Source organism: Camelus dromedarius, chromosome 18 (genome assembly GCF_036321535.1).
Source record: "Camelus dromedarius isolate mCamDro1 chromosome 18, mCamDro1.pat, whole genome shotgun sequence".
NCBI lineage: Eukaryota > Metazoa > Chordata > Mammalia > Artiodactyla > Camelidae > Camelus > Camelus dromedarius.
Window position 1 is genome coordinate 18,194,627 of NC_087453.1, and position 25,338 is coordinate 18,219,964.

The following is a 25,338-nucleotide window of genomic DNA, read 5'->3' on the forward strand; positions in this document are numbered from 1 at the left end:
GAGATGTCAGATCTAAGACACCTTGGGTCCTTCAGCCAGCTGCCCAGGGATCTGACCCCACTCACCAGTAGGTTGACCCAAGCTTGAGGACAGCCCAGACCCCACAGCAAGCTGTGTCAGGAACCAGCCCCACCCACCAGCCGTCTGATACCAGCTCTGGGATCCATGGGACCTGCATTCAGAGACCCCAAGACCATGCTCTATCCACCAGTGGGCCAGCTCTAGCCCCAGGAGCCAGCTTTACCCGCTGGTGGGCAGACACCAGCCCTAGCATCTTCTAGACGCCAACTCCACCCACCAGAGGGCAGACACAGGAACCAGGGCCGCTGCAGCCCCACAGCCTGCTGTGTCAGGACCAAGCCAATACACCAGCAGGCCAGCAGCAGTCCTGGCACCGTATCCCCTGGCCCTGTCCACCAGCAGGCCAACTCCAGCTCTGGGACACCTTGGGCACCTCAGCCAGCAACCGCAGGGTCCAGCCGCACCCATCAGTAGGACCCCCAGGGACCTGCATCCAGAGACCTCAGAACCTGGCTCCACCCACCAGTGAGCCAGCACTAGCCTGGGACCCCCAGGACCCTCCAAGGCCCTGCACCCCTCATCAGTAGGCCAACACCAGCTCTGAGATACTTTGGACTCCTCAGCCAACTGCCCTGGAGTCCAGCCTCACCCAGCAGCAGGCCAGCACCAGCTTTGGGACACCCTGGAATCCACAGCCAGCAGTGTCAAGAACTGGCCCCAACCATCACAATGCCAACACTAGATTCAGGAATATCAACCCCACAACTATGTACCTCAGAACCCAGCTCTGCCCTGGGGTTCTGCAGACAGCTGGCTTGTAACTTGGCCCTGCCAACCAGCAGCTGGCAACCTCCACACAAGGTAGGGCCTGGCAATCAACCGAGTTGGGGGCCAGTAGTGCCTACCAGATTGCCCACAGTAGTCAGCCTGCCACAACAGAAGGACCATTGCAGCTCACATAGGGGGCACTCCTAGAGCATATAGCTCTGGTGACCAGAGGTGAGTGCACTGCTGGGACACATACGCTGACTCCAACAAAAGGCCACTTTTCCAAAGTTGGGAAATGTAACCAACCTACCAGATACATAGAAATAAAAACAGCAAATTAGGCAAAATAGGGCAACAGAGGAATATGTTCCAAATGAAGGAAGAAGTTGAAACTCCAAAAGAAGAACTAAGTGGAGCTAGGCAATCTACCCGGTAGAGTTCAAAGTAAAGATGTTCAAAGAACTCAGGAGAAGATTGGATGAACAAAGTGAGAAGTTAGAATTTTTAAACTAAAAATTAGAAAACATAGAGAAGAACCAAACAGAAATGAAGAATGCAATAGCTGAAATGAAAAGTACACTAGAAGGAATCAACAGTAGATTAATTTGATACAGAGGAAAGGATCAGTGAGTTGGAAGACAGAGTAGTGGAAATCAATGAAGCAGAATGGAAAAAAGAACAAAGAATAAAAAGAAATGAGGACAATTAAAGAGATCTCTGAGATAACATCAACCATATTAACATTCACATTATAGAGGTCCCAGAAGGACCTCTAATAATTATCTATATCTATAAATCTCATGGTAAGCACAAACTTAAAAAAATCTGTAATATATACACAAAAAAGAGACAGGGCTCCAAATGTAAAACTAACTATAGTCTTCAAATCACAGGGGAAGGGAACAATAGAAGAAAGGAACAAAAAAGAACTACAGAACAACCCTAAAACAATTAACAAAATGGCAATAAGTACCTACCTATCAATAATTATTTTAAATGTAAATGGACTAAATGCTCTAAACAAAAGACATGGAGTGGCTGAATGGATACAAAAACATGACCCATATATAGACTGCCTACAAGAGACTCACTTCAGACTTCAAGACACACACAGACAAAGTGAGAGGGTAGAAAAAGGAATTCCATGCAAATGAAATCAAAAGAAAACTGGGGTAGCAATAGTTATATCAGACAAAATAGACTTTAAGACTATTACAAGAGACAAAGAAGGGATCAATCCAAGAAGATATAATAATTGCAAATATATATACACCCAACATAGAAGCACCTAAATAACATAAAGCATATATTAACAGACATAAAGGGAGAAATTGACAGTAACACAATAACAATAGGGGACTTTAACAACCCACTTACATCAATGGACAGGTCATCCAGACAGAAAAATCAATTAGGAAACACTGGTCTTAAATGATACATTAGACCAAATGGATTTAATAGATATACATGTAGAACATTCCATGCCAAAGTGCACGTGATACACTCTCCAGGATAGGTCACATGAGGGAACCACAAAGCAAGTCTCAATAAATTTAAGAAAATTGAAATCATATCAAGAATCTTTTCTTGCAATACTATGAAACAAGAAATCAATTACAAGAAAAAAAAACTGCAAAAAAACACAGATGTGTGGAGGTAAGCAATAGGCTACTAAATAACCAATGGATCACTGAAAAAAATCAAAGAAGATATCAAAAAATACCTGGAGATGATGAAAGCAAAAACACAGTGATTCAAAACCTATGAGATGCAGCAAAAGCATTTCTAAGAGGGAAGTTTATAGCGACACAAGCCTACCTCAGGAAACAAGAAAAATCTCAAATAAATAACTAGCATTACACCTAAAGGAACTAGAAAAAGAAGAATAAATAAAACCCAAAATTAGTAGAAGGAAAATGGGCAGAAGACCTGAATAGTCATTTTTCCAAAGAAGACACACAGATGGCCAACAGGCACATGAGAAGAGGCTCAACATCACCAATGACCAGAGAAACACAAATCAGAACCACGATGAGATATCACCGCACATGTGTCAGAATGGCTATCATCAAAAAGACTACAAATAACAAATCCTGGTGAGGATGTGGAGAAAAGGGAATCCATGTACACAGTTGGTGGGAATGGAAATGGGTATAGCCATTGTGTGAAACAGTATGGAGGTTCCTCAAAAAACTGAAAATATAACTACCATATGATCCAGTAATTCCACTCCTGGGCATATATCTGAAGAAAATGAAAATACTAATTCGAAAAGATACATGCATCTCAACATTCATATCAGCATTATTTACAATAGCCAAGATATGGAAGCAACTTAAGTGTACATCAACAGATGAATAGATAAAGAAGATGTAGTATGTATATGCAATGGAATGTTACTCATCCATAAAAAGAGAAGGAAATGTTGCCATTTGCAGCAACATGAATGGATTTGGAGGGTATTATGCTTAGTGAAATAAGACAGAGAAAGACAACTGTATGTTATCACTTATGTGTGGAATCTAAAAAATGAATGAGTATAACAAAACAGAAACAGACTCACAGATAATAGAGAACAAACTAGGAGTCAGCAATGGGGAGAGGGAAGTGGGAAAGGGTAAGTAGGGGTAGGGGATTAAGAGGTACAAACTACTATGTATAAAATAAGCTAAAGGATATATTGTACAGCACAGGGAATATAGCCAATATAAAACTTGAAGTGAAGTATAATCTTTAAAAATTTTGAATCGCTGTGTTGTACACCTGAAATAAATATAATACTGTAAATCAACTATACCTCAATAAAAAAATACTGTGAGAAGAAAAATAACAGATCATAAACAATGATCAAAACACTTTAATGTCACATATACACACTAAGAGTTGGGAAGGGAAAATGAAATTGAGGAACTAGAATTTCCATAATTCAAAGCCCAACATTAGGGGAATGTTTTTAAAATGTTAGTTCATCAATGAAATTGAGCCATTAAAATGATAATTATTAAGATTTGTAAAAACATGAGAAAGTGTTCATGAGGCATTTTGACATGAAAAGAGTGTGTGTGTCATGATATTAAGTTAAAAATAATTTTCATTGAGTCGTTTTAAAAAGTTGTTACACTTGACATTGAATTTGACATTGAAGAATTTTAGATCTTTAAATGAATTAAAAGTAGATTGTGGAATTTTTCTTTGATAATTTTTAATAATAAAATGAATTCTCATTTGTGGTGGTCACATTGGTCTTGTGTAAGGGAGAAAGAATAGATCAGTATATGAATTTCATATAAGGATTTGGAACTTTGTCTTAGCTGATAAGGACATTCACAGGGTTGAATTACAACATCCTTCTATTCCTAATATACTCTGACATAATTCTTGGTGTATTATTAGAGGTATACTTGATGTACTTTAACTATAATAGCATGTTAACATATATTATTTTGCTATAGTGGTTCAATAGTAGGCATTCAAAACACAGCCGAGTTCCTGCTGTGTGCCAGGCACTGCACTGCATCATGGATTCTGAGACTATGACAATAAACAAAACAGACAAGGCCCCACACCTCCCAGAATTCCATTCATTTTAAAGGAACTTCATGGAACCATTTGAAGCAGCTTGAAAATCATGGATTAGATCACTTATCCTTTTTTATTCTGTAGCCTTCTCTTTAAAAGGCAGTTATGGACAGTTAAGAAAGATGTTATCTTTATTTGAAGAAAACATTAAATCTTCACCCATATTTAAGCCTCTTTTTAAGCCTACAGTAATGAATAATTGTGAAATTTATCTTTACTAAGTAAGTACTTTTGAGTGACATTAAGTACTATAGAATTTTTTTAGTACTTCCTGCCTATGATTTCTTATCTATTTGGTAGGAGGGTTTCTTTTTTTTCTTTTTCTTTTTCTTTTCTTTTCTTTTTTTTTTTTTTAAGGATTCTAGTGATGGGTACTGTATAAATACTTTTAGAAAAAAATTAGACACAGTGCCTGGAGTAAAATGGCTTATATGTTCTGAATGGGTTTTAAATGGGTATGTTTTACTTTGTTTAACAAGACTAACTTACTAGAGGCTAATGAGATCGTATACATAACAAAAAGATTGAAATCTTTACCTTTGTTTTATTAGAGTCCATTAGGAAGAAGTAAAACATACCCTGATCCAATATACTCTCTGGTAGTGATACCTAAATAAGATAATGATATTAATACCTTGTCATTTCCCTGAATATTATTCTTAACTTGAAAACAAATAGATTTGACTTTGCACTGTAGATAGGAATGACTGGACAAAAATTTTAGATGGTGTTACGTATTGTTACTCATATTAATTTTAAACATAATTTTCTAGGTGATTAATGATCCTATCCATGGCCACATTGAACTCCACCCTCTCCTCATCCGAATCATCGACACACCTCAATTTCAGCGCCTGCGATATATTAAACAGTTGGGAAGCGGTTACTATGTTTTTCCAGGAGCTTCACACAATCGATTTGAGCATAGTCTAGGGTAAGAAGGGAATTGGGGTAGGAAACTTACAGTTATTAAGTACCTTCTCTTATTGTATCTTCTAGAGAACAAATCGTTTTGCAGAATGGTAATAATATCCTTATTTTACTGAAGAGAAAGTTGAGGCTTAGATTTACCTTGCTCTATTTTACTTATGTTATATATTAGAAGCCACCTCAGATCCTTCCAGGAAAGATAAACGTGTCTGACAGATCATTTGGATGAAATATTTGTGTTTAAATATTATTTAAAAGCTAAGAGTTGGTTACTGAGTCAACTAACTGTAAGTTTATTTACTTTTCCTGCAATCTCTATTTAGTCTTGCATAGAATTGCTGTTTGAAACCACATCATTTTCTTACTGATCAGGACATGTGTAAAATAGAAAAGCAATCACAAGCTTAGAGAAGGTGGCCCTTCTGTTATATACAACATAGTTGAAACTTTGGTCTGCTTTTTCATTACAAAATGTAGAGACTGGAGGACATGGGCCTGGAAGACCTGAACAGTTTTCTAGGTTTTCATGAAGTACTCATAGTCAAAGTGGTCCCCACTTATCTGCAGGGGTTATTTTCTAAGACCCCCAGTGGATGCCTGAAACCACAGATACTATCAAAATTTATTTATACTGTGTTTTTTATTGTACATACACACCTATGATAAAGTTTAATTTAGAAATTAAGCACCGTAAGAGATTTACAACAACAATTAATAATAAAATAAACAGTTATAACAAGACACTGTAATAAAAGTTATGTGAATGTGGTTTTTGCCTCTCTTTCTCTGTCTCTCTCAGAATATTTTATTGTACAGATTTAATGCCTTTTTCCCATCTTAATTAAGCACTTATGCACTGTGGCTGTAACTGTATCATTTGAGTTAGCAAAACTAGCATGATTCCTTTTTTTCTTCTTCCCAATTTCACCAATACAAAATTGTTCGTATGGTAGATCTTAGCAACTTAAGCATACAATTTTTTTTCTGTCCTAATTAAGTCGAGAACTTTCACCTTTTCACTCACTTAAAGGAAACACTTTCTGGCTTCTCTTTGACATATCTGAATTGCCAGCATTACTATTGCACTTTGGGGCCATAGTTAAGCAAAATAAGGATTACATGAACACAGGCACTGTGAAACCTTGACAGTCAATCTGATCATTGTGCCAGCTACTAAGTGATTATTGTGGGGGTTATGCTGGACGAAGGATTGATTCACGAGCTGCTCATGATGGAGTGGGACAGTGCGAGATTTCATTATGCTACCCAGAATGGAGTGCAATTTAAAACTTATGAATTGTGTGTTTCTGGAATTTCCCATTTAATATTTTCAGACTGCGGTTACTTGCAGGCAACTGAAAGTGAGGAAAGTGAAACCAGTGGTAAGGGGGAATTACTGTATTACTTTGGAGGTTTTTTTTTGTTTGTTTGTTTGTTTAGAAGCATTTTAAATTATCCAGAACACATGCAAATGCAAATGTTCATTTATTCATCAACAAATATTTACTGAAAACTTATTAGGCCGTACGAAACCAACAAGATAGCAACTGTTTATCCTCATGGAGCTCAGAGTTTAGGGGGCAAGAAAGGTATTGTATTCGTTCAAGAATTACTTTGGGGGGGAATATTTAACATTTATTGGACACTTCAATCTATGTTGTAAACATCACAACACCAGAGTCTTGTATTTTTTTTTAAATTGTGATAAAATACACAGAATATAAAATTTACCATCTTAACCATTTTTAAGTCTCCAGTTCAGTAGTGTTGAATATATCCACAGTATTGCACAACTGGTCTCCAGAACTTTTTCATCTTGCAAAACTGAAACTCTGTAGACCCATTAAATAACAATTCCCCATTCATCCTTCCCCCAGCCCCTGGTAACCACCATTCTACTTTCTGTTCCTATGAATTTGACTATTCTAGGTACCTCATATAAGTGATATCATGGAGTATTTGTCTTTTTGTGACTGGCTTGTTTCACTTAGCGTAATTTCCCTAAGAGTCACCCTTGTGGGAGCATGTGTCAGAATATCATTACTTTTTAAGGCTGAATACTATTCCATTGTATGTATAGACTACATTTTGTTGATCCCTTCATTCATTGGTGGATGCCTGGGCTGCCTCCACCTCTATGGCTATAGTGACTAGTGCTGCTCTGAACATGGATGTGCAGATATCTCTTTAAGACCCTGCCTTTAATTCTTTTGGGTGTATATTCAGAAGTAGAATTGCTGGGTCGTATGGTAATTCTATTTTTAACATTTTGAGGAAATGCTCTACTGTTTTCTATAGCATCTGCACCATTTTACATTCCCATCAACAGTGTACAAGGGTCCCAGTTGCTCCACATTCTGGCCAAAATTTGTTAGCTTTTTTGTTTTATAATAACCTTCTTAATGGTTATGAGGTAGTATCTCATTGTGATTTTAATTTTGCATTTCCCTAAAGATAAGTGGTATTGAGTCAAGAGGCCCTGCTTTGGGGGATCTGTATGTTCCTGCCTAGTTCTGAAACAGACTATTCTGTTAAGTTGCCCTCAGGATACATTAGAACATTTGAGAATCCTACTAAATGTCTTGTGTGTTGACTGAAAGAAAAATGCACCATGTAAAAGTTGTGAGTTAAGTTTTATTTGGGGACCTTACTGAGGACTGTAGTCTGGGAGACAGCCTTTTAGATAGCTCTGAGGAACTGCTCCGAAGAGGAAAGGGAGAAGGGATAGAGATGAACATTTTTATTGGGAAAAACATGTAGTTGAGCATAAAAAATTACTGCTAATCACAAATGCAGACAAAAAATGTTGCCTGCCATTCTAGTAAGCAGTGGATGTTGCCTGCCATCAAGTCATAAGCCACTGCAGCTGCCCCCAGTGGTGCACCCTGAGGGGCATTCAGGATGGAGATGAATAGGATACTGGCCCTAGATAACATATATGTCAAAGGAATAATTTCAGTGACCTCATACTCTTGCATCTTCCCATTTATAGAAAACCACTAAAATATTAAATTGAGATGTCTGGTTTTTGTCATTTGCAGTAATCTTTTTGATATTTGGCTACTTTTTTTTCAGCATAAACTCCTATATATCCTGGCTCATCTTGTACCTCTTTGCAACAGTTCTCCAAGCTATCTGAGAGGTGTTTCCCAGGCTACAGTCCCCAAATAAAACATAACTTGCAACTTTTAGGTTGTGGTTTTCCTTCAGTCAACATAAAGAACAGATTTCTCAAGTCAGTTATTTTAGTGCTTTTCTATATAAGGGAAGATGCAAGAATATACAATTGTTAAAAAATTTTTCCTTAGGTATGTACATTAACTATCTAGGAGCCAGTATATCCAAAGCACAGAATGCTTCCTGTTTTTCTCTATCCTTCAAGGTGCACTGTCCATTGGTGACTGCACTGGCTACTGGCTTGATCCTTGTAGAACTGGAATGGAAGGCAACATTTTTTTCTTTACATGGGGACCAGAAGCATCACTCATCTTGATGCAGGAAAACACATGTAGGGCATGAGAAGGGCCATGTTCTAGGCTTCGGTTGAGACCCTGGGATGTGCCCCGCCAAGTGTGGGTCCTTGGCTTCTTGAAGGAAAGAATTCAAGAGCGAGCCACAGTTGAGTAAAGGTAGATTTATTTAGAGATACATCAAAAGGCAAGAGGAAGGCCATGAGGTGTGGGGATTGGGTGCTCAGATTAGAGTAAAAGTTAGGTACACACTCCATAGACCAAGGGAGAGAGAAGGGGCCCTGAGGGGCGGTGTAGCCAGTTTTTATGTAGCTTCATATGCTAATAAGTGGAAGGACCAGTCTAACTACCCTGGGAAAGGGGCTGGGATTTCCAGGAAGTTAGCCATTTCCCACTCTTTGACCTTTTGTGGCTAGCCTGGGACTGTCATGGTGCCTGTGGGCATGTTATTCTCCATGCTAATATGTTACAGTGAGCATATAATGAAGCTCTAGGAAGTCAAATCTCCCACCATCTTGAGCCTCAGGGCCTACTGGGAGATGAATCCTCAGCCATCCTGATGTTAATTGTGTTGTTCCTTGAATGGCTGTGCCTTTCCCCCTTCTTGTCTCAATCTTTCAAACAGAGGAGCAACATTTTTTTTTTCTTTCTTTTTTTTTTTTTTTGCCCTGCAGTGTGGGGTATCTAGCTGGATGTCTAGTTCGTGAACTGAGTGAAAAACAACCAGAGCTGCAGATAAGTGAACGAGATATGCTCTGTGTTCAGATTGCTGGGCTTTGTCATGATCTCGGTAAGCTATAAAGAGCCAGAGTTCTAATGTAAAACCACACGTTACCTCTTTTTGAAATTAAAAAATCCAACTAAGAAAAATATGAAAGTTGTGTTTTAATTCTTCAGTTAACATTAATGTAAATGTGCCATTGCTTCTTCCTAGAATGGTTCATAATCCAAAGCATTGCTATTTAATTTTTTTGTAGTCTAATGGTATTTTTCCCATGTTAAACATCTTTGCTGCAATTTATATGAAAGGACTTTCTGATAGTGATTTTTTTTTCTCACTACTGTGTGTTGGATGATGTAAATTTGATTTTTCCTTTGTCCTTGTTGAATGAAGTTGCCATTTTCCTTTAGTTAGTTTGTCAAATCTAGTCTTCTCATACCTAGAATACATAATCTGCTCTAGCAGCTTAACAAGAGGTTTAGAGAATTCCTCCACATGAGGTCTTGGGCCACTTAATCCAAGTAGAAGAATATCATCTTTTTCCTCGGACAAAGAAAGAGAAAAAAAAAGACTGTCCTCTTTTATCACAGGAGTTTTTACCCCTATCCTTGTAATTTATTCCTACCTATTGGAGGATCCTAAGATTGTGTGCCCTCAGGGCAGGGAAAGGGAGGTTTCTGTGTTTCAGTAACCAGACACTTAAAGGCGTAGGACACTCTCCTTAGCATGTCCCCTTGGAGGGACATGATCAGCCCTAGATCATAAATTTAACAGATTCTTGATATTTTGAGAGGGAATCATTAGGAAACTTTTGCCAGTCCCCAGGAGTCTGCACTGCAGTACCAAGCTTTTATGTACAGATTGCGACATGCAAAAAGGCCCGGGGTTGGGCCAGGTGGGCTCCCTCTTCTCTCTGCTGGGGAAAGGGCTGGGGGATTTGTTCCAGAACCCACTGTGGATACCAAACAAACAAAAAAATTGGATGCTCAAGCCCCTTACATAAAATTCGCATGTAACCCACACACATCCTCCCATGTACTTTAAATCAACTCTAAATTACTTATAATGCCAATGTAATAAATGATGTGTAAATAGCTGCCAGCAATGGTGGCAAACTCAAGTTTTGATTTTTGAAACTTTCTGGAATATTTTGTGTCTGAGGTTGATTGAATCCTTGGATGAAGAGGGCCAACTATAACTCCTTCAGAAATTCTGATAATTCCAGAGTTGTACCTCAGCAAAGTTTTGTATTACTAGATGTTGTGGAATGTTAAGATCACTTGTGAATAAGATAAACTAGTGATCTCCACTTTTGATTTCTCACATCATAAGTAAAAACCTAAGATAAGTCCTGATAGGTATATATTTATTATAAAAGATATTACATACATTATAAAATTTAGATAAAAGTAGATGTTTTTAAAGCTTGAGAGTAATAAAGTTCTAATATTTTCTTCCTGCACCCCAGTGGGTTGTCTTAAAACTGCTGTTCTAACAGTACAGATGTTTAACCTGAAGAAGCCAGAAGTTTTTGTCATTAACATTCCTTTAGTCACACAAAACTGTCCTTTCATCAGATTCATGTAAGCCCTGGTGACTCAGAGACCCCTCTATGGAGAGCTGACTTCCCTGTACTGTTCTTCCTGTTCTCTTGTTTTAGAAAATAGAGAGGAAGGATTCGTCCCTGTTTATGATGTATTTATAGATTATTAATTTCTGTTGATAGTCGAGCTAAACTGAAAAGATTTACTTTTTACCATTTTACAAGTTCTCTTTTTCTAAGGCTGCTTTTTTTTTTTTTAAGGTCATGGGCCGTTTTCTCACATGTTTGATGGAAGATTTATTCCACTTGCTCGCCCAGATGTGAAATGGACGGTATGTGTTTATATATTCAGGAGCCGGTGAAATAAAAACTATTTAAGCAACCACTGCTCTGTTATATAGTATGCTTCCCTTCGTAGTTTCATTTGATCCTCCAGTAGTCTGTAAGGTAAAAATCATTATCTCTATTTTTATAAGTGTAAAGGAAATTGAAGCTCACAGAGGTGTATGATGCACCAAAAACCACAGAATTGTTAAATGGTAGAGCCAGCACTAGAAAACCAGATTTCCTAGCTGCTAATTTAATGCTCTTTCTACTCCATCACACTAGTATAAAGTAAAAAATAAAAGGCTGGCTCTGGCTTTGACTCATTTTGTATGACCATGAAGTAACTGATACCAGCCAAGTGCTTGTGTAATTATGGATTTGCAGGTGGCTGATCCTCATTTTTGAAATCAATTTTTGAGAAGTAAAGTTAGGGTGACTCCCATTTTTGGCCACACTCTATTTGGAGTAGAAAAAGATATTAATATGTATTGAACACATCTTATATGTCAAGTACTATTTTTTCCCTCTTTAAATGTATAGTAAGTTGTACAGATTTCAGGTGTACAGTTTTGACAAGTACATACATCCACGTAACTACTATCTAAGTGGGGATAGAGAATATTTTCATTTTCTTGGAAAATTCCTTTGTACCCCTTTTCAGTCATTTCCTACTCTCCCCCTGACCATCACCTTCTGATTTTTATAGACATAGGTTAGTTTTGCCTGTTCTTAGACTAAAATAGATACTCTTTTGTGTCTTGCTTTTATTCACTCAACATGATTTTGAGAGTCATCCATGTTGCATGCATCAGTTATTGGTCCCTGCTTATTGCTAAGGTAGGGCTCCATTGCATGAGTAAGTCATGATTTGTTTATCCTTTCTCCTTTTGATAGAATTTGAGTTGTTTTCAGTTTTTCACTATTACAAATGAGGATGCTATATGTACATTACTGTACATCATTTTTGTGGAAAATCTTTTCATTTCTCTTAGGTTCATTTCTCTTTACCTAGGAGTAGAATTCCTGGGCCATCAAGTAGATGCATATTTAACTTTGTAAGAAGCCACCAAATCTTTCCCATGTGGTCGTACCATTTTACACTCCACCAGCAATGTATGCCAGTGCCTGCTGTTCCATAGCCTCACCAACATTTAGTTTTTTAAGTTATCTTTTCTAATGAGTGTGAAATAGTCTCTTGTAGGGACTTTTTTTTTTTTTTTGGCATTCTCTGTGGTATGTTGAGAACCACCTCCTGTACTTTGTCACTGAGAAATCATCTTTTGTGAAGTATTTTTCCATTTACCCATTTAAAAAACTTGAATGTTTGCCTTTTAATCACAGATTTGAGGAATTATATATAGTCAGATACATGTATTGTGAATATTTTTTCTCTGGTTTTCTGACTTGCCAATTCATTTCTTCAATGAAAGTGGCTTTTGAGAAACAAAAATGTTTAATTTTGATGAAGCACTCTGGCTCAAGATGGATAGTTTCTCTCCAGTTTGGCTGCCTTAGGGCCTCCCTCAGGCTAAAAGCCATAAAGGAACTGGAATACTGTCCACTGCCTTTCTCTTCCAAGTGTTGACTTCCCTCTACATCTGCCTGCTTTTGGTCATAATCCAGTACCTTCAGGAAGTTGTCCAGCGTTAATGTTGTTTTCTCCAGCAGGGTTGATCTAAATAGGATCTACTCAGCCATTCCCAAGTCTTGTTCTTTAAATATTTTGCCTTTCACACGTAAGTCCTTACCTCATGTGGAATTTATTGCTGTGCATGTATGTGGTAGAAATCTGATTTCTTTTTTAATATGGATAATTGTTTACTGAATTACCTTACTGATCTGTAATTTCAGCCCCAACATTTATTAACTTTCCATGTGTGACGAATCTTTCTGGATTCCGTTCCATTCCATACTTGCATAATTGTTATTGTTTTGTAATAAGTCTTGATAGTTGGAAGAACAGCTGTTCACACCTTGTTCTTTTATTAGGTATTCTTTAACCTTTTACTTATCTATTGTAAATATAATTTTCTTCAGAAAGGTCTTATACATCTTTTGTTATATTTACCCCTAATTTGCTTATAATTTTAGTTATTGTCTGTGCAGATTATATTTGTGGAATTTAAAGTTTTCTGTACATATAAATTTGTTTATGAACTATTTGAAAGTGTGTTGTAGACATTCCCCTTTATTCCTAAATACATCAATGAGTATTTCCTAAAAATAAGAACATTCTCTGACATAACCTCAGTACATTTATCAAAATCAGGAAATTAATACTGTTGCACTACTGTTACCTAATTTACAGGCTTTCTTTCAAATTGCACCAGCTGTCCATATAGAAAAAGGGAAAAAAAACCTCTTTTTGGTCCTGATCCATATGTACGTTGTACTTAATTACCATTTCCCTTTAGTCTCTTTTGATCTGGAACAGTTCTTCAGTCTTTATGTTTTAGACTATGTTTTTGTCATGTTTTGAAGTGTACAGGTGAGTCATTTTGTGGAATATCCCTCAAATTGAGTTTTGGTTTTCTGGTGTTTCCTCATAGCATCAAATTGTATATTTTTTTTTGGTAGAATGCCACATTGTGACCTTAGTGTATCCCATCAGAGGCACATAAAATCTATTTATGCCATTACTGGTGATATTAGCTTCAATCACTGGATTAAGGCAATGGCTGCTAAATTTCTCCACTGTAAACTTAAAGTTTTTCCTCTGTGTAATTAATATGTATCTTGATTCCTTTTTTTAAAAAATAGTTATAGGACCATTCAGCATTTTGTTTTCATCTTCAGTTCATTTTTGGTAAGACCTGTATTAGGGCGAAGATCATTTGATTTTTTAAAATTTTTTAATGGAGTTACTGGGGATTGAACCTGGGGCCTTGTGCATGCCAGGCACGCACTCTACCACTGAGCTATACCCTCCCCCAATGTTTATAATGATTATAAATGAGAGGACAGGGACAGATGAGTAAAATGAGGCTAATTTAATCATCCAGCCCAGATCTTGACTTCAGATCTCTGAAACACTATTTTAACTAGCAAGTTTGCAGTTTCCTCTTTTCACCACTAGATGGAAGAGATAACAGAACTTGTAACTTGACAAGTTCCAAAGCTGATGGAAAAATAAAACTAAATTTTATAGTGACATTCATTAAAAATGGACTCTATCTTTATGATTAGATAATATTCAACTGTACTGTATAATAATTATATATTATAAATTATTGTATCTCATTAAATATATGTATGAAGTAATGATGAACATGGTTTGTAAAGGTTTAGAGACTAGTAAAATATAGACAAATTTGGCAGAGTTTTTTAAAACATCCACAAGACTGTAGTGGAAAAGTAAATAACTAATATACAGTAGAACTTTATCTCTGAATTACCTGGAGCCAAGAATAATTTAAATAATTAGGGGTCCCTAACGGATTAAAGTCTATAACAGACCATACTGTGCTGACTTTTTCTAGCATGAACAGGGCTCAGTTATGATGTTTGAGCACCTAGTTAACTCTAATGGACTCAGAGATGTCATGCAGCACTATGGTCTCATCCCTGAAGAAGATATTTGTTTTATCAAGGAACAAATTACAGGACCACTTGAATCACCCATCAAAAGTCCTGTGGTAAGTTTGTGTACAACTGAATTTGAATTGGCTGGTGCTTTTCATCTAGTCTTTTCTTAATTCCTTCAGATCCATTTGAGGAGGGGACATTTGGCTATTTTAGAGAGACTAAATGATAAAATATGTGATATATTTCTACTGTTTAGTGCAAAAAATGAAAGGCTTATATATTTCTTCCAGCTCCTAAGTTCTTCTGAAGTTATCCCCCAAATTAAAATACATATATAAATATTTTTAAATGACTATATGCAGTATTTTATATAGAAGTCTAAAGTCACTTTGTTTAGAAAATGTAAAAGTATGTGTCTTGTTTATCCATTAAAAGTAACATATTTCAAATATTTAGATATATGAAGACCTATAAAAATGTTGAATTAGTTCAGAAGGCAATATGTTTTGTTTCCTTTTTGATCTTTTTTTAATTAAAAAAATAATTTCCCTTTGCAGTTTTTAAAGGTTTTTTTCCTTAAAATATACAAATCTACTTCTAAGGTGTAAGATAAAGAGGTAGATTTGTAGCAAATATCCTATTTCCAAAAAATGGAGCTTCAAAAATTCTTTGAATGGTGCATATCATTTAGATTAGATGTGTAGCTACTTTGAAAGACAGTACTATTTTCATGCCTGAAATCAACATTAAAATACAAGGAACAGTCATGAATTCATAGTCAGGTCTTATATTTTTAAAAAGCCTTTAAACCTTGTTTAAGCTTGTCGGTTATGGGAAGTGTAATAGAGTTAGGATCCTTCTGATACCACAGGAAGGTTTAATATTAACAAGACAAATACTTTAGCCTTTCTTTTCCCTTTTCTACTAATTTAGGAATTAAGCAGAAGAAGGAAAAAGTAGAACCTTATCACTTACCTCACATTTCCATTCAAGTATCTGTTTAGATAATCTTCAGATTAACACAGTTGCTTTGCTTTGCTTACAAATAGGTTTTTTTCCTATCCTAAAACTTTCCGTGGCTTTTCCTGTCTTCCAGTGGCCGTATAAAGGGCGTCCTCAAGAAAAAAGCTTCCTTTATGAGATAGTGGCCAATAAAAGAAATGGCATTGATGTGGACAAATGGGATTATTTTGCCAGGTATGCACTGAACACTTCAAAAAAGTTGGTTAAAATCCTCGTATACTTTAAGTATATACAATTTTTATTTAACTAAATGGACATACAGAAAAATAAAATCCTTATATAAATTTCGTGTTGATATTTAAGGTACAGTTTCATTTGTTGAAAAATTTCATCTCTCTGCTTTGGAATCTTTCTAGGGACTGCCATCATCTTGGAATCCAAAATAATTTTGATTACAAGCGCTTTATTAAGTTTGCCCGTGTCTGTGAGGTAGACAATAAGAAGCGTATTTGTACTAGAGAAAAGGTAAGCTTTGTCAGAGAACGACAAGGAAGGTGTAGTTCCTAGTTTGAAATAACCATTCAGTAATTTGGAAAAATCACTACCTGGTAAATTGTCAATCTCTTTACTTCATGCTTAGCATTTGTAAGTATCTTAAGGTTCTTTTCACTTCTACTGCATTGTTGCTAGGCTCTGTTTTAAGTGCTTTTGAGGGATTAACTGAATCCTCAGAACTGTATGAGATAGATGTTATCATTATCCTATTTAACAGATGAACAAATTGAAGCACAGAGGAGACATACAGTTAATACATGGCAGAACTGGAATTTCAACCCAGAAAGTCTGGCTTGAGTCTTATCCTTAATCACTGTATTAACTATGTTAAGTGTTTCATAGTAGTTAAAATCCTAAAATCAGTAGGTCCCTGCTACATTAGAGGCATGTAACTAAAGAGTGTTATAGTGTTATACTATAGAAAGTCTTTCTTTTGAGAATGAAGAATATAAGAATAATACCTAATTTCTAGAGTTACTGAGAAATTTTAAAAAGATATTCAAGGTGCCTAAAACAATGTGTCACAGAGTTAAAACACTCAATAGACTTTGGTTTACTAAGAACAAAAATTGCAAATTAATCCCCTTTTCTTGACTTATGTGATTGTCTATTAACAAGAGCAACACAGTCTGATCCTACATTAATATTTGTTTCATGTCCTGCAGGAGGTCGGAAACCTGTATGACATGTTCCACACACGCAACTGTTTGCACCGCAGAGCTTATCAACACAAAGTTGGCAACATCATTGATACGATGTAAGAAGTTCAACTGTTATTTCCCTATTAAAATTTTCCATGATGCTTTGCTAGAATATCATACTTGGTCAAGTTGAGATTCCTAGGTAAATTCAAGTGAATTTTAAGAGGGCAAATCTAAAATGGTTCCCTCAAACAAATGAAACCAAAACTAGCATAAAGTGAGCTTAATTTAGTTGGAGGTGAGGGGGAGAGTGGATGAAGGGGAGAGGTGAAGGCAGAAGAGCTGGCTTAGGTTAGGCAGCAAGAGGCCACGCTGGGATGGCTCAGACCTCCGCACAGGTAGTTGCTTATGTATCAGATGTTAGTCATCTAGGTGAGAGATGGGATGTGGATAATTGACATGCTGAAATTAATTAAAAAATCAGTTGTCTTTCCTTACTCTATCAAGTATTTATCAAAATTGTTGATAGCAAATAGTGAAACTGACAGGAATTTTACCTCTTCTCCCGGATCTAGTCAGAACCAAATCAGAAAAGTACAAATTTCTCTGTGACTCAAAAAGACTCCATGAGGAATTACCAAAAATTGGGTGTGAGTCAAGTTAATTCCATGTCTCTAAAATAGCTTTAAATTGATTTATTATAAGCCTTTCATGTTTACATTTGTGTTGAGAAAATTTATCTTCTTTTCTGTTTTTTTCCCCATCTTTTTTTATGAGCAGTCTAGTTAGAATACATTCTCCTATTTGTATGGTTGTACTTTGGTAAGAGGTTTTATTGTTTTGTTTGTTTTTAATGTGGAGAATCAGGGACATCTAAGTAAAAAACCTGGTACTGCTTCTTCCTAACCTGGTTACATGAAAATTACTTAATTTCTACATCTATAAAATTGAGGCTAATTACACCTATTTTATTGTGGGAAAATGGTGTATCTAAAAGCTCTATCGTAATGCCTGAAACACAGTAAACGTGTTCACAAATCACCATGGACTTATGATTGAAAAGCAGTTGTCTTTCTTTTTTTTTTCCTTTCAGTTGAAGTATAGTTGATGTGCAATATTATATGAGTAGTTGCAGGTGTACAATGTAGTGATTCACAATTTTAAAAGGTTATAGTCCATTTATAATTATTATAAAAATTGGCTATATATATTGGTTGTACAATATATCCTTGTAGCTTGTTTTTACTTAATAGTTTGTACCTCTTAATCCCCTACCTCTCTATTGCCCCTCCCTCTCCCCACCATATCCACTAGTTTGTTATCTATATCTGAGTCTGAGAAACAGTTGTCTTTAGAACATTTTATCTCAAGATGTTATTTCCCTAAAATAGAAAGATTTCCTTAACTTTAAGCAAAGTATAGAGCAAATATTCAAATTTTCTCATAAACATAAGTGTTTATAAAATGATCTTTAGGATTACAGATGCCTTCCTCAAAGCAGACCCTCACATACAGATAACAGGTTCCGAAGGAAAAAAGTATTGCATTTCTACAGCAATTGATGACATGGAAGCCTTTACTAAGCTGACAGGTAAGAACTAAAAGGTAACATCGACAGTCCATCTCAGATAAAGTATTAACTTTCCCTGGATTGCAGTGGGTTATTTTCCAAACATTCCAATGTATTTAGCTTCTAAAGTGATTGTACACTTTTGGATTTGAGTTTTGTCTCTGTTTTATATTAACGAGGTAACCTTGATAAGGTTATTTAATCTCTCTGCATCTTAGTTTCCTCATCTATAAAATGGAAGTGATGATACCTAGCATATAGTTTTGTTGTGATGCTTAAATGAGGCATATAGCACCTGGAATATACTTGGCACATAAGTACTCAATATTTTCTATTATTTTACTTTATAATACAGCTAGACTAATACAAGACTAATACCACAAACCTAGTTTGCCCTTTTAACATTATTTTTGGTTGCAAAACACAGAATGCCAGAAATATTTCTCAGTGTGTCAGCAGAAACAAAGTCTGCAATTTAGGGTGGGAAGGAAGAGAGGCGGGGTGCCGCAGCTGGTTCTTTAATGTGGGAAAGTGCAGACTGAGAAACAAAGATCAGTAAAGCAAAAGAAGTAGACCAAAAAGCATATACCAGTCAGAGTTTTTTGTTACAAATCATGAAACTGACTCAGCTTAACTAAAAACAAAATGACAGGATCAGTGGAGAGGCTGGAGGTTCTGAAACCAGCAAAAACAACAGAAGCTGAGTGGCTTCAGGCACAACCAAAGTGACTACATCAGCTTCCTGCTCCATCACTGCTAGATTTTATCTACATTGTTCTTTAAAAATATACATGTAGGCAGTCAATATAGAGTCCCCATTACACTTAGAACTTTTTAGTCATTTTCTAATCATAACTAAACAAAAGTTAGAAGTGAAATAGTGATTCCGCGTCACAAATGTCTTTGTGTACACTGAGAATGCTGTGTACATCAATAATAAAGGTTTATAATGTGACAGATGAGTTTGCTTCTTGCTTGTTAATTAGTCTAATTTGGATTCATAACAAAGTTACTTATGGGGGATAATGTATCTAAATTGTTTCTGTTTTTTTTTAAGAACGTCATAGCAGATACGCTAGTCCCCCATGGTTGTGTGGATACGAATGGAAGAAGAGATTATAAAACAATTTGAGCAAGCTGGGGACATTTATTTTTAACTTTTGCTCATAATAAAGCAGGTGATACTATATTTTAAAAAGTCATCTTCACTCTCCCCAATAAGCCAGTCCTAACAATTTATCCTGTAACATTATTAACACTTAAATTATCTTTTGGTGAAAAGAAATGAATTCTGGATTTTATACACTTTTGGGTAAGCTGACAAACAATAAAATAGCATACATTTTAATGAGGTCTTAATTGTACATGACTGTAATAGCTCTCACTCACTGTGAAGTTTCTGGAACACCAAACTGGATTTTACCCTGTTCAATGAGATGAGTCCACTGGTCACTCATTTGGATATTGTTAACAATGTCAAAAATCCCAGACAAGAATTTAGGTCACATTTTTTGTGCTTTATCTGACAGTGTATGGGAGAACACGCATATGGCCTTTCCAGCTTTCATCATTTGAGACATAGACCATCTTCCTTCTTGCATATTACCCTGAGCACTCATATAATCCTTATTGTCCTAAACTACAGGACCTTCAAGGGACAAGACCTTGTGAGTCCTCCTTGCCTTTGCTGCTTTTCCAAAAAGCAACTCACTTTATCTTTATTTTTAAACTCTCCACCACCTTTTTAAAAATTTTTTAGAATGTTTTCCCACATTTTGGGGAAAAGTGTTGAAAACTTACAACGATGTTGAAAGAAGTTTGCAGCTAAAACCTGTATACTGACCACTTAAATTCTAGCATTTTCTGGATTTGTTTTATCGTGTATTTATCACTGACCGTCATCCCTCTACACATCTGTTAATCCATCTAAATTTTGATTCATTTCAAAGTAAATTGCAGACATCATAATACTTTACCTCTAATTCCTTCAACATGCAGATTAACTAAAGTTCAGTAACTGTTTATAGATTTTTTTTTCTTTTGATGTAAAATTTACATGCAACTTGTGTAAATGTAAAAATTGTAAGGGCACATTTGCTAGACAAATGCAGGACACAGAATGTTATCTTCTCCCTAAACAGTTCCCTCATGCCCTCTCCCAGTCAATTCCTGTCCCTACCTCACCCCTAGAAACAACCACTGTTTGCCTGTCCAGACTTTAATATCAGTGGAATCATACAGTATGTACTCTTCTGTGTAAAGCTTCTTTCACTCAGCATTGTGTATTTGAGGTTTATCCAGATTGTATGTATCAGTAGTTCATTACTTTTTATTGCTGAGTGGTGCTCCATCACGTGATTATGCCACAGTTTGTTTATCTGTTCTCTCTGCTTCCTAAATTCCTATTTATGATGGATGGTTCTGCTTCTCTGGTTGTAGCTATCTTAAGCATTGCAAATGTTATGACCACTGCCCTACGTAACAATTTTCTTGCTGTGGTCTTTATCCCTCAATATTCCTAAGCAATGGGTGGATCTTACCCGTCCCATCCCTTCTCCTGCAAGACCCTAACCCCAAATCCCTTAATTAAATTGAGATCTTAGAATGTTAAATTCAAATGGACTATAGAGATCATCCACTTAAAACTCCTCAAATGAGGGAACTGAGACCAAAGGAGGGAAGTCAACTTATCTTAATAAATGGCAAAGGTGAGCTCAAACCAAGTCTTCTGACTCCCAAGTTGAATGTTGTTTACACTATTTTAGTGATAGTCTAGTCATTAAATTTAATAGACAAGCAGTTTCCTTTCTCTTGTATATAACTCTGTTCTGAAAACGTGTGTGGAACAGACAGAACTCTCATATATGGCCGGTGGGAATGCAGATGGTACAGCCACTTGGAAAAAGTTAAGCATTTTCTTTTAAACATACATGTATCCTGTGATCCAGTAACCCCTCTTCTACCCACTTAACCAACAAATGAAAATGTAGTTCCCCCTAAGAACCTGTACCTGGTGGAATAAGATGAAAGGCATTAAAAAGAGTATCAGTTGAGTTCTGTGGGGTTCAAAGGAAGGAGGAATTATGTCTCTGGTTTGGATGAATTAGGGCTGGTTTCACAGTTGGGTGCCTTTTGAGATGAATCTCAGGGATTAGATAGGTCTTCAAATAGTCAGATTCTGTCATGGGATAAAGCATTTCATTAATTCAGCTGGGAATAGGGTAGATAAAAGCATCAATTAGAAAAGTGTGGTCTTGTTATGTTAAGATAAAACTTCACTTTTTCAAACTGTGGGTAAGATATGTAAAGAAATAATGAAAACTGAAGATGGAGAGACGGTTTGCAGACAGCATCACTGAGCGGGTGAGGAATGTGGTAACCATGGATTAAGTAGGGAGGAACATACAAATACATGTAGGTGAGGTGAATGACATAGGTGCTAATATTTTGTTTTGCCAAGAAAAGATATTTTAATAAAACTTTTTGCAAAGTGCAGTGACTGATTCTGTCAAGAATTACCAATAAATGCTAAGCCATTGGATGAAAATTTATTGGGATAAGACCCTCTCAAAATATCACCCTGCAGGTTGTTAATTACAAAAGGAAAGACAGATTTATAACAAAGAAACCTGGGAATTATTGCCTAACCAACTGTTGGAATTTAACATACCCCATAAAGGTAACAAAGCTCATTATGTGACTCCTGACATGATACACTGAGCCAAGCATTTATACAGTGCTTATTATATTGTGTTCTTGGATCTTGTAACACTTACATAGAGTTCTTGACAATAGAGTTTAACTTGAATCTAATAGTAAGGAAACAGTCAGACAAGTTCAAAGTGTGGGACATTTTACAAAATGAATGTCTGAACTTTTCTAAAATGCCAACATTATGCAAGATTCGAAGTCAGAGGAATTATTCTAGTTCTAGGTGAAAGGAGATTGAAAAGCATGACAACTAATGTCGTCCCTAATAATTGATTGGCTTATCTATCTAGCAATAAAAATTCATAAATTGCATTATTGGAACATTTAAGCAAATTCAAAGGTAGACTGTAAGATATTTTTATATCAGAGTAAATTTCTTGGTATGATTGTGGTTATGTTGCGGAATGTTGTTGTCATTGGGAGGTACATGCTGAAGCATTTAGAGTGAAGGGTCTTGATATCTCTAATTTTCAAACATTTCCTCAAAAATTTGCATGCACACACACGGAGATAGTGTGTGCCTATGTAGAAAAATGCTAACAGTTGATAAATTTAGGCGAAGGGTGTTTCATTTTGAAAATTTTTTTAAATAAAAAGCTGAAGGGAAAAGAAAGAAGGAAAATAACTTACCTTCTATCATCATGGAATGAGACTTTTGAAAACTTTCTATTAAGGAAGTTTGCATCACTTAGCCTCATCATTTAGCTGCAATAGTTACCAACACAGGGCAGTTTTGCTTCATCCCTTCATCCCATCAGACCCTGGGCCATTTTGAAGCAGAACTCCAACTTAATTTTGTAATTCCTTAAGTATAATTCTCTTTGAAAAACAAAACAAAACATAACAATAGATTAATACACCCCTTTGTACCCAAAACCCAACCCCAACTCTGATGCAGTCATCAACTCTAATGCAGTCTTATTTTCTCTCTCTCCTTTCCCACTCACTGGATGACCTTGAAGCAAATCCAAGACATTGACTGGAACACTTTTACAAAGGTTTTTTTCACTTCAGGCTTTGAAAAAAAATTGTTTCCACATCGTTATAATCGTAGCGTGCTTACATTTGTAAACTTCTGCTTGAAGTCATTTCAAAAGTACAGCAATGTATGAATCTTTTTAAATCTTGGGTTTTTTTTTTGTTTTCCTTTTAATGTAACTGATATTTCATCAAATTGGCAGATAACATTTTTCTGGAGATTTTATACTCTACTGATCCCAAACTGGATGCCGCACGAGCAATTTTAAAAAAAATTGAATGTCGTCATCTATACAAGTATGTGGGTGAGACTCAGCCAGTAGGACAAGTAAAGATTAAAAAGGTAAGTTGAAAGGTCCTCTGTCCCCCAAGGGGAAACCATTAACCCATCACAATAGCATGACTCGGTTCTAAGACCTTTACGTTCATTCTCATTTCATCTTCACATCAGTCTTCTGCGGGCTGTCCTATAGGTGAAGAAACTGGCTTGGGGGAGATTAAATAACTTGCCTACAGTTAGTGAACCAGGATTCAAAGCCAAGTCTATCTTACTCCAAACCTTTACTCTCTCATCTTGGAGGGCAGGGGGCGGGGTCCTCAAATTTTGGCTAGATACAAAGGCAAGAAAATGAATGTAAGGGAGAAGGACCTCGAAATCTGCTTGAGTGTCTTTGAGATCCTAAGGACCTGCTTTTAACTCCTTCCTTCTTTCACAGTTTATCAGGCTCTCCCAGGTGGTACTTGCCTGCCTTCTTTAGTTCAGTTATCTGTTTTCCTCTCCTGCTTGATGAAGGGTTTTCCCTGCCAGAAAGCCCCTAACACAAGCCATACTGATAAGCACACCCTGCCTCATGACACTTCCTTGGGTCTCACTTTACTCCTTCTTGTTTTACTAATAGGTTACTGCCACATTTTTTTCAATGGAAAAATTCTGTTATGAAAATTGCGCTATTGTGATTTGATTAAAAGATGGCAAAGGCAGAAGCTCTGTGTTTGTTAGGGATATTGCTACCTGCTTTCCTTGGTAAAGTGCCGTTTTCAGGGAGGGAACCTCTTCGTGGCACAAACACTGTAGGATGAAGAACTGAGCTCTAACAGGAGTCTTGTCTTTTCTAGGAAAGATACAAATGCCTTCCAAAAGAGGTCGCCGATGCTAAACCCAGTAAGGTATTGCTAGAAGTTGAACTGAAGGCTGAAGATTTCATAGTGGATGTAAGTAGTTAGCCCAGTAACATACTCAGCAAAGAACTTTTTTAAGATAAAGCACCGCCCCAGTGAACACACTGAAAAAATTCTTGATATATTAATAGTAAAATGTTAACATTGTTTTCCACTTGAGTGGTGGAATTGCAGGTGATTTTTTTTTTGCAGTGAGTAATGTACAAGGGTTTCATAATCAGAAAAAACTTTCCATTTTAAGATGGGTAAAGCCCATCTATATTCTGAGAAAGCAAGTAAAATTGCTAGTTAAATGTCTTATCATGTATCAGCAGCTAGTTTTAATTTGACAGTGTAATATTTTTATTTGGTAACTTTAACCATATCTGGCTCCTTTTAGGACTTTATGTATATAAAAGTTACTACATAAACTATGATTATTTAGTGGGCTATAAAACATAATTTACTATTGGGAATTAGGGGAGGGGTTAGTTCAATGGTAGCGTGCCTGCCCAGCATGCACAAGTTCCTGGATTCAATCCCCAGTACCTCCCCTAAAAAATAAATAAATAACCAATTATGCATTATGGGGAAAATAGGGATTGCCTTTTATTCCTCTTCTAAATCCAAGGAAATAAATATGAAAGAGTAGTGGTACTTCTGAAAAGTGCTGAAAACTGGATTAGTGTTCATGCCTTACCATGATGGGTGAAAATGTCAAGGCTACATCAGGTCCCTCCCATGTGGGACAGCACCAGCTCTGCGACCTTGGGGAGGACTGAGCAGTTCCCCATCACAGGTTCAGGCTTGCAGCACACGCACCACAGCCGTCGAAGCCAGTACACCACACAGAATGGGAGGACCAGCCGTGTACTGCA

The 25,338-nt window shown here is 36.5% G+C and overlaps 1 protein-coding gene across 1 annotated transcript in view; it reads left to right on the top strand.

Annotated features, from left to right (window-relative positions):
- The window catches only part of SAMHD1 (SAM and HD domain containing deoxynucleoside triphosphate triphosphohydrolase 1), a 44,196-nt gene that overhangs the window by 10,896 nt on the left and 7,962 nt on the right, over positions 1–25,338 (top strand). The window contains exons 4-13 of the mRNA XM_031433855.2: positions 5,142–5,302; positions 9,443–9,558; positions 11,294–11,364; positions 14,839–14,994; positions 15,981–16,081; positions 16,264–16,372; positions 17,068–17,159; positions 18,519–18,634; positions 23,506–23,645; positions 24,419–24,514. Coding sequence (XP_031289715.1) covers positions 5,142–5,302; positions 9,443–9,558; positions 11,294–11,364; positions 14,839–14,994; positions 15,981–16,081; positions 16,264–16,372; positions 17,068–17,159; positions 18,519–18,634; positions 23,506–23,645; positions 24,419–24,514 — 1,158 coding nt within the window. The remainder of the gene's footprint in view (positions 1–5,141; positions 5,303–9,442; positions 9,559–11,293; positions 11,365–14,838; positions 14,995–15,980; positions 16,082–16,263; positions 16,373–17,067; positions 17,160–18,518; positions 18,635–23,505; positions 23,646–24,418; positions 24,515–25,338) is intronic.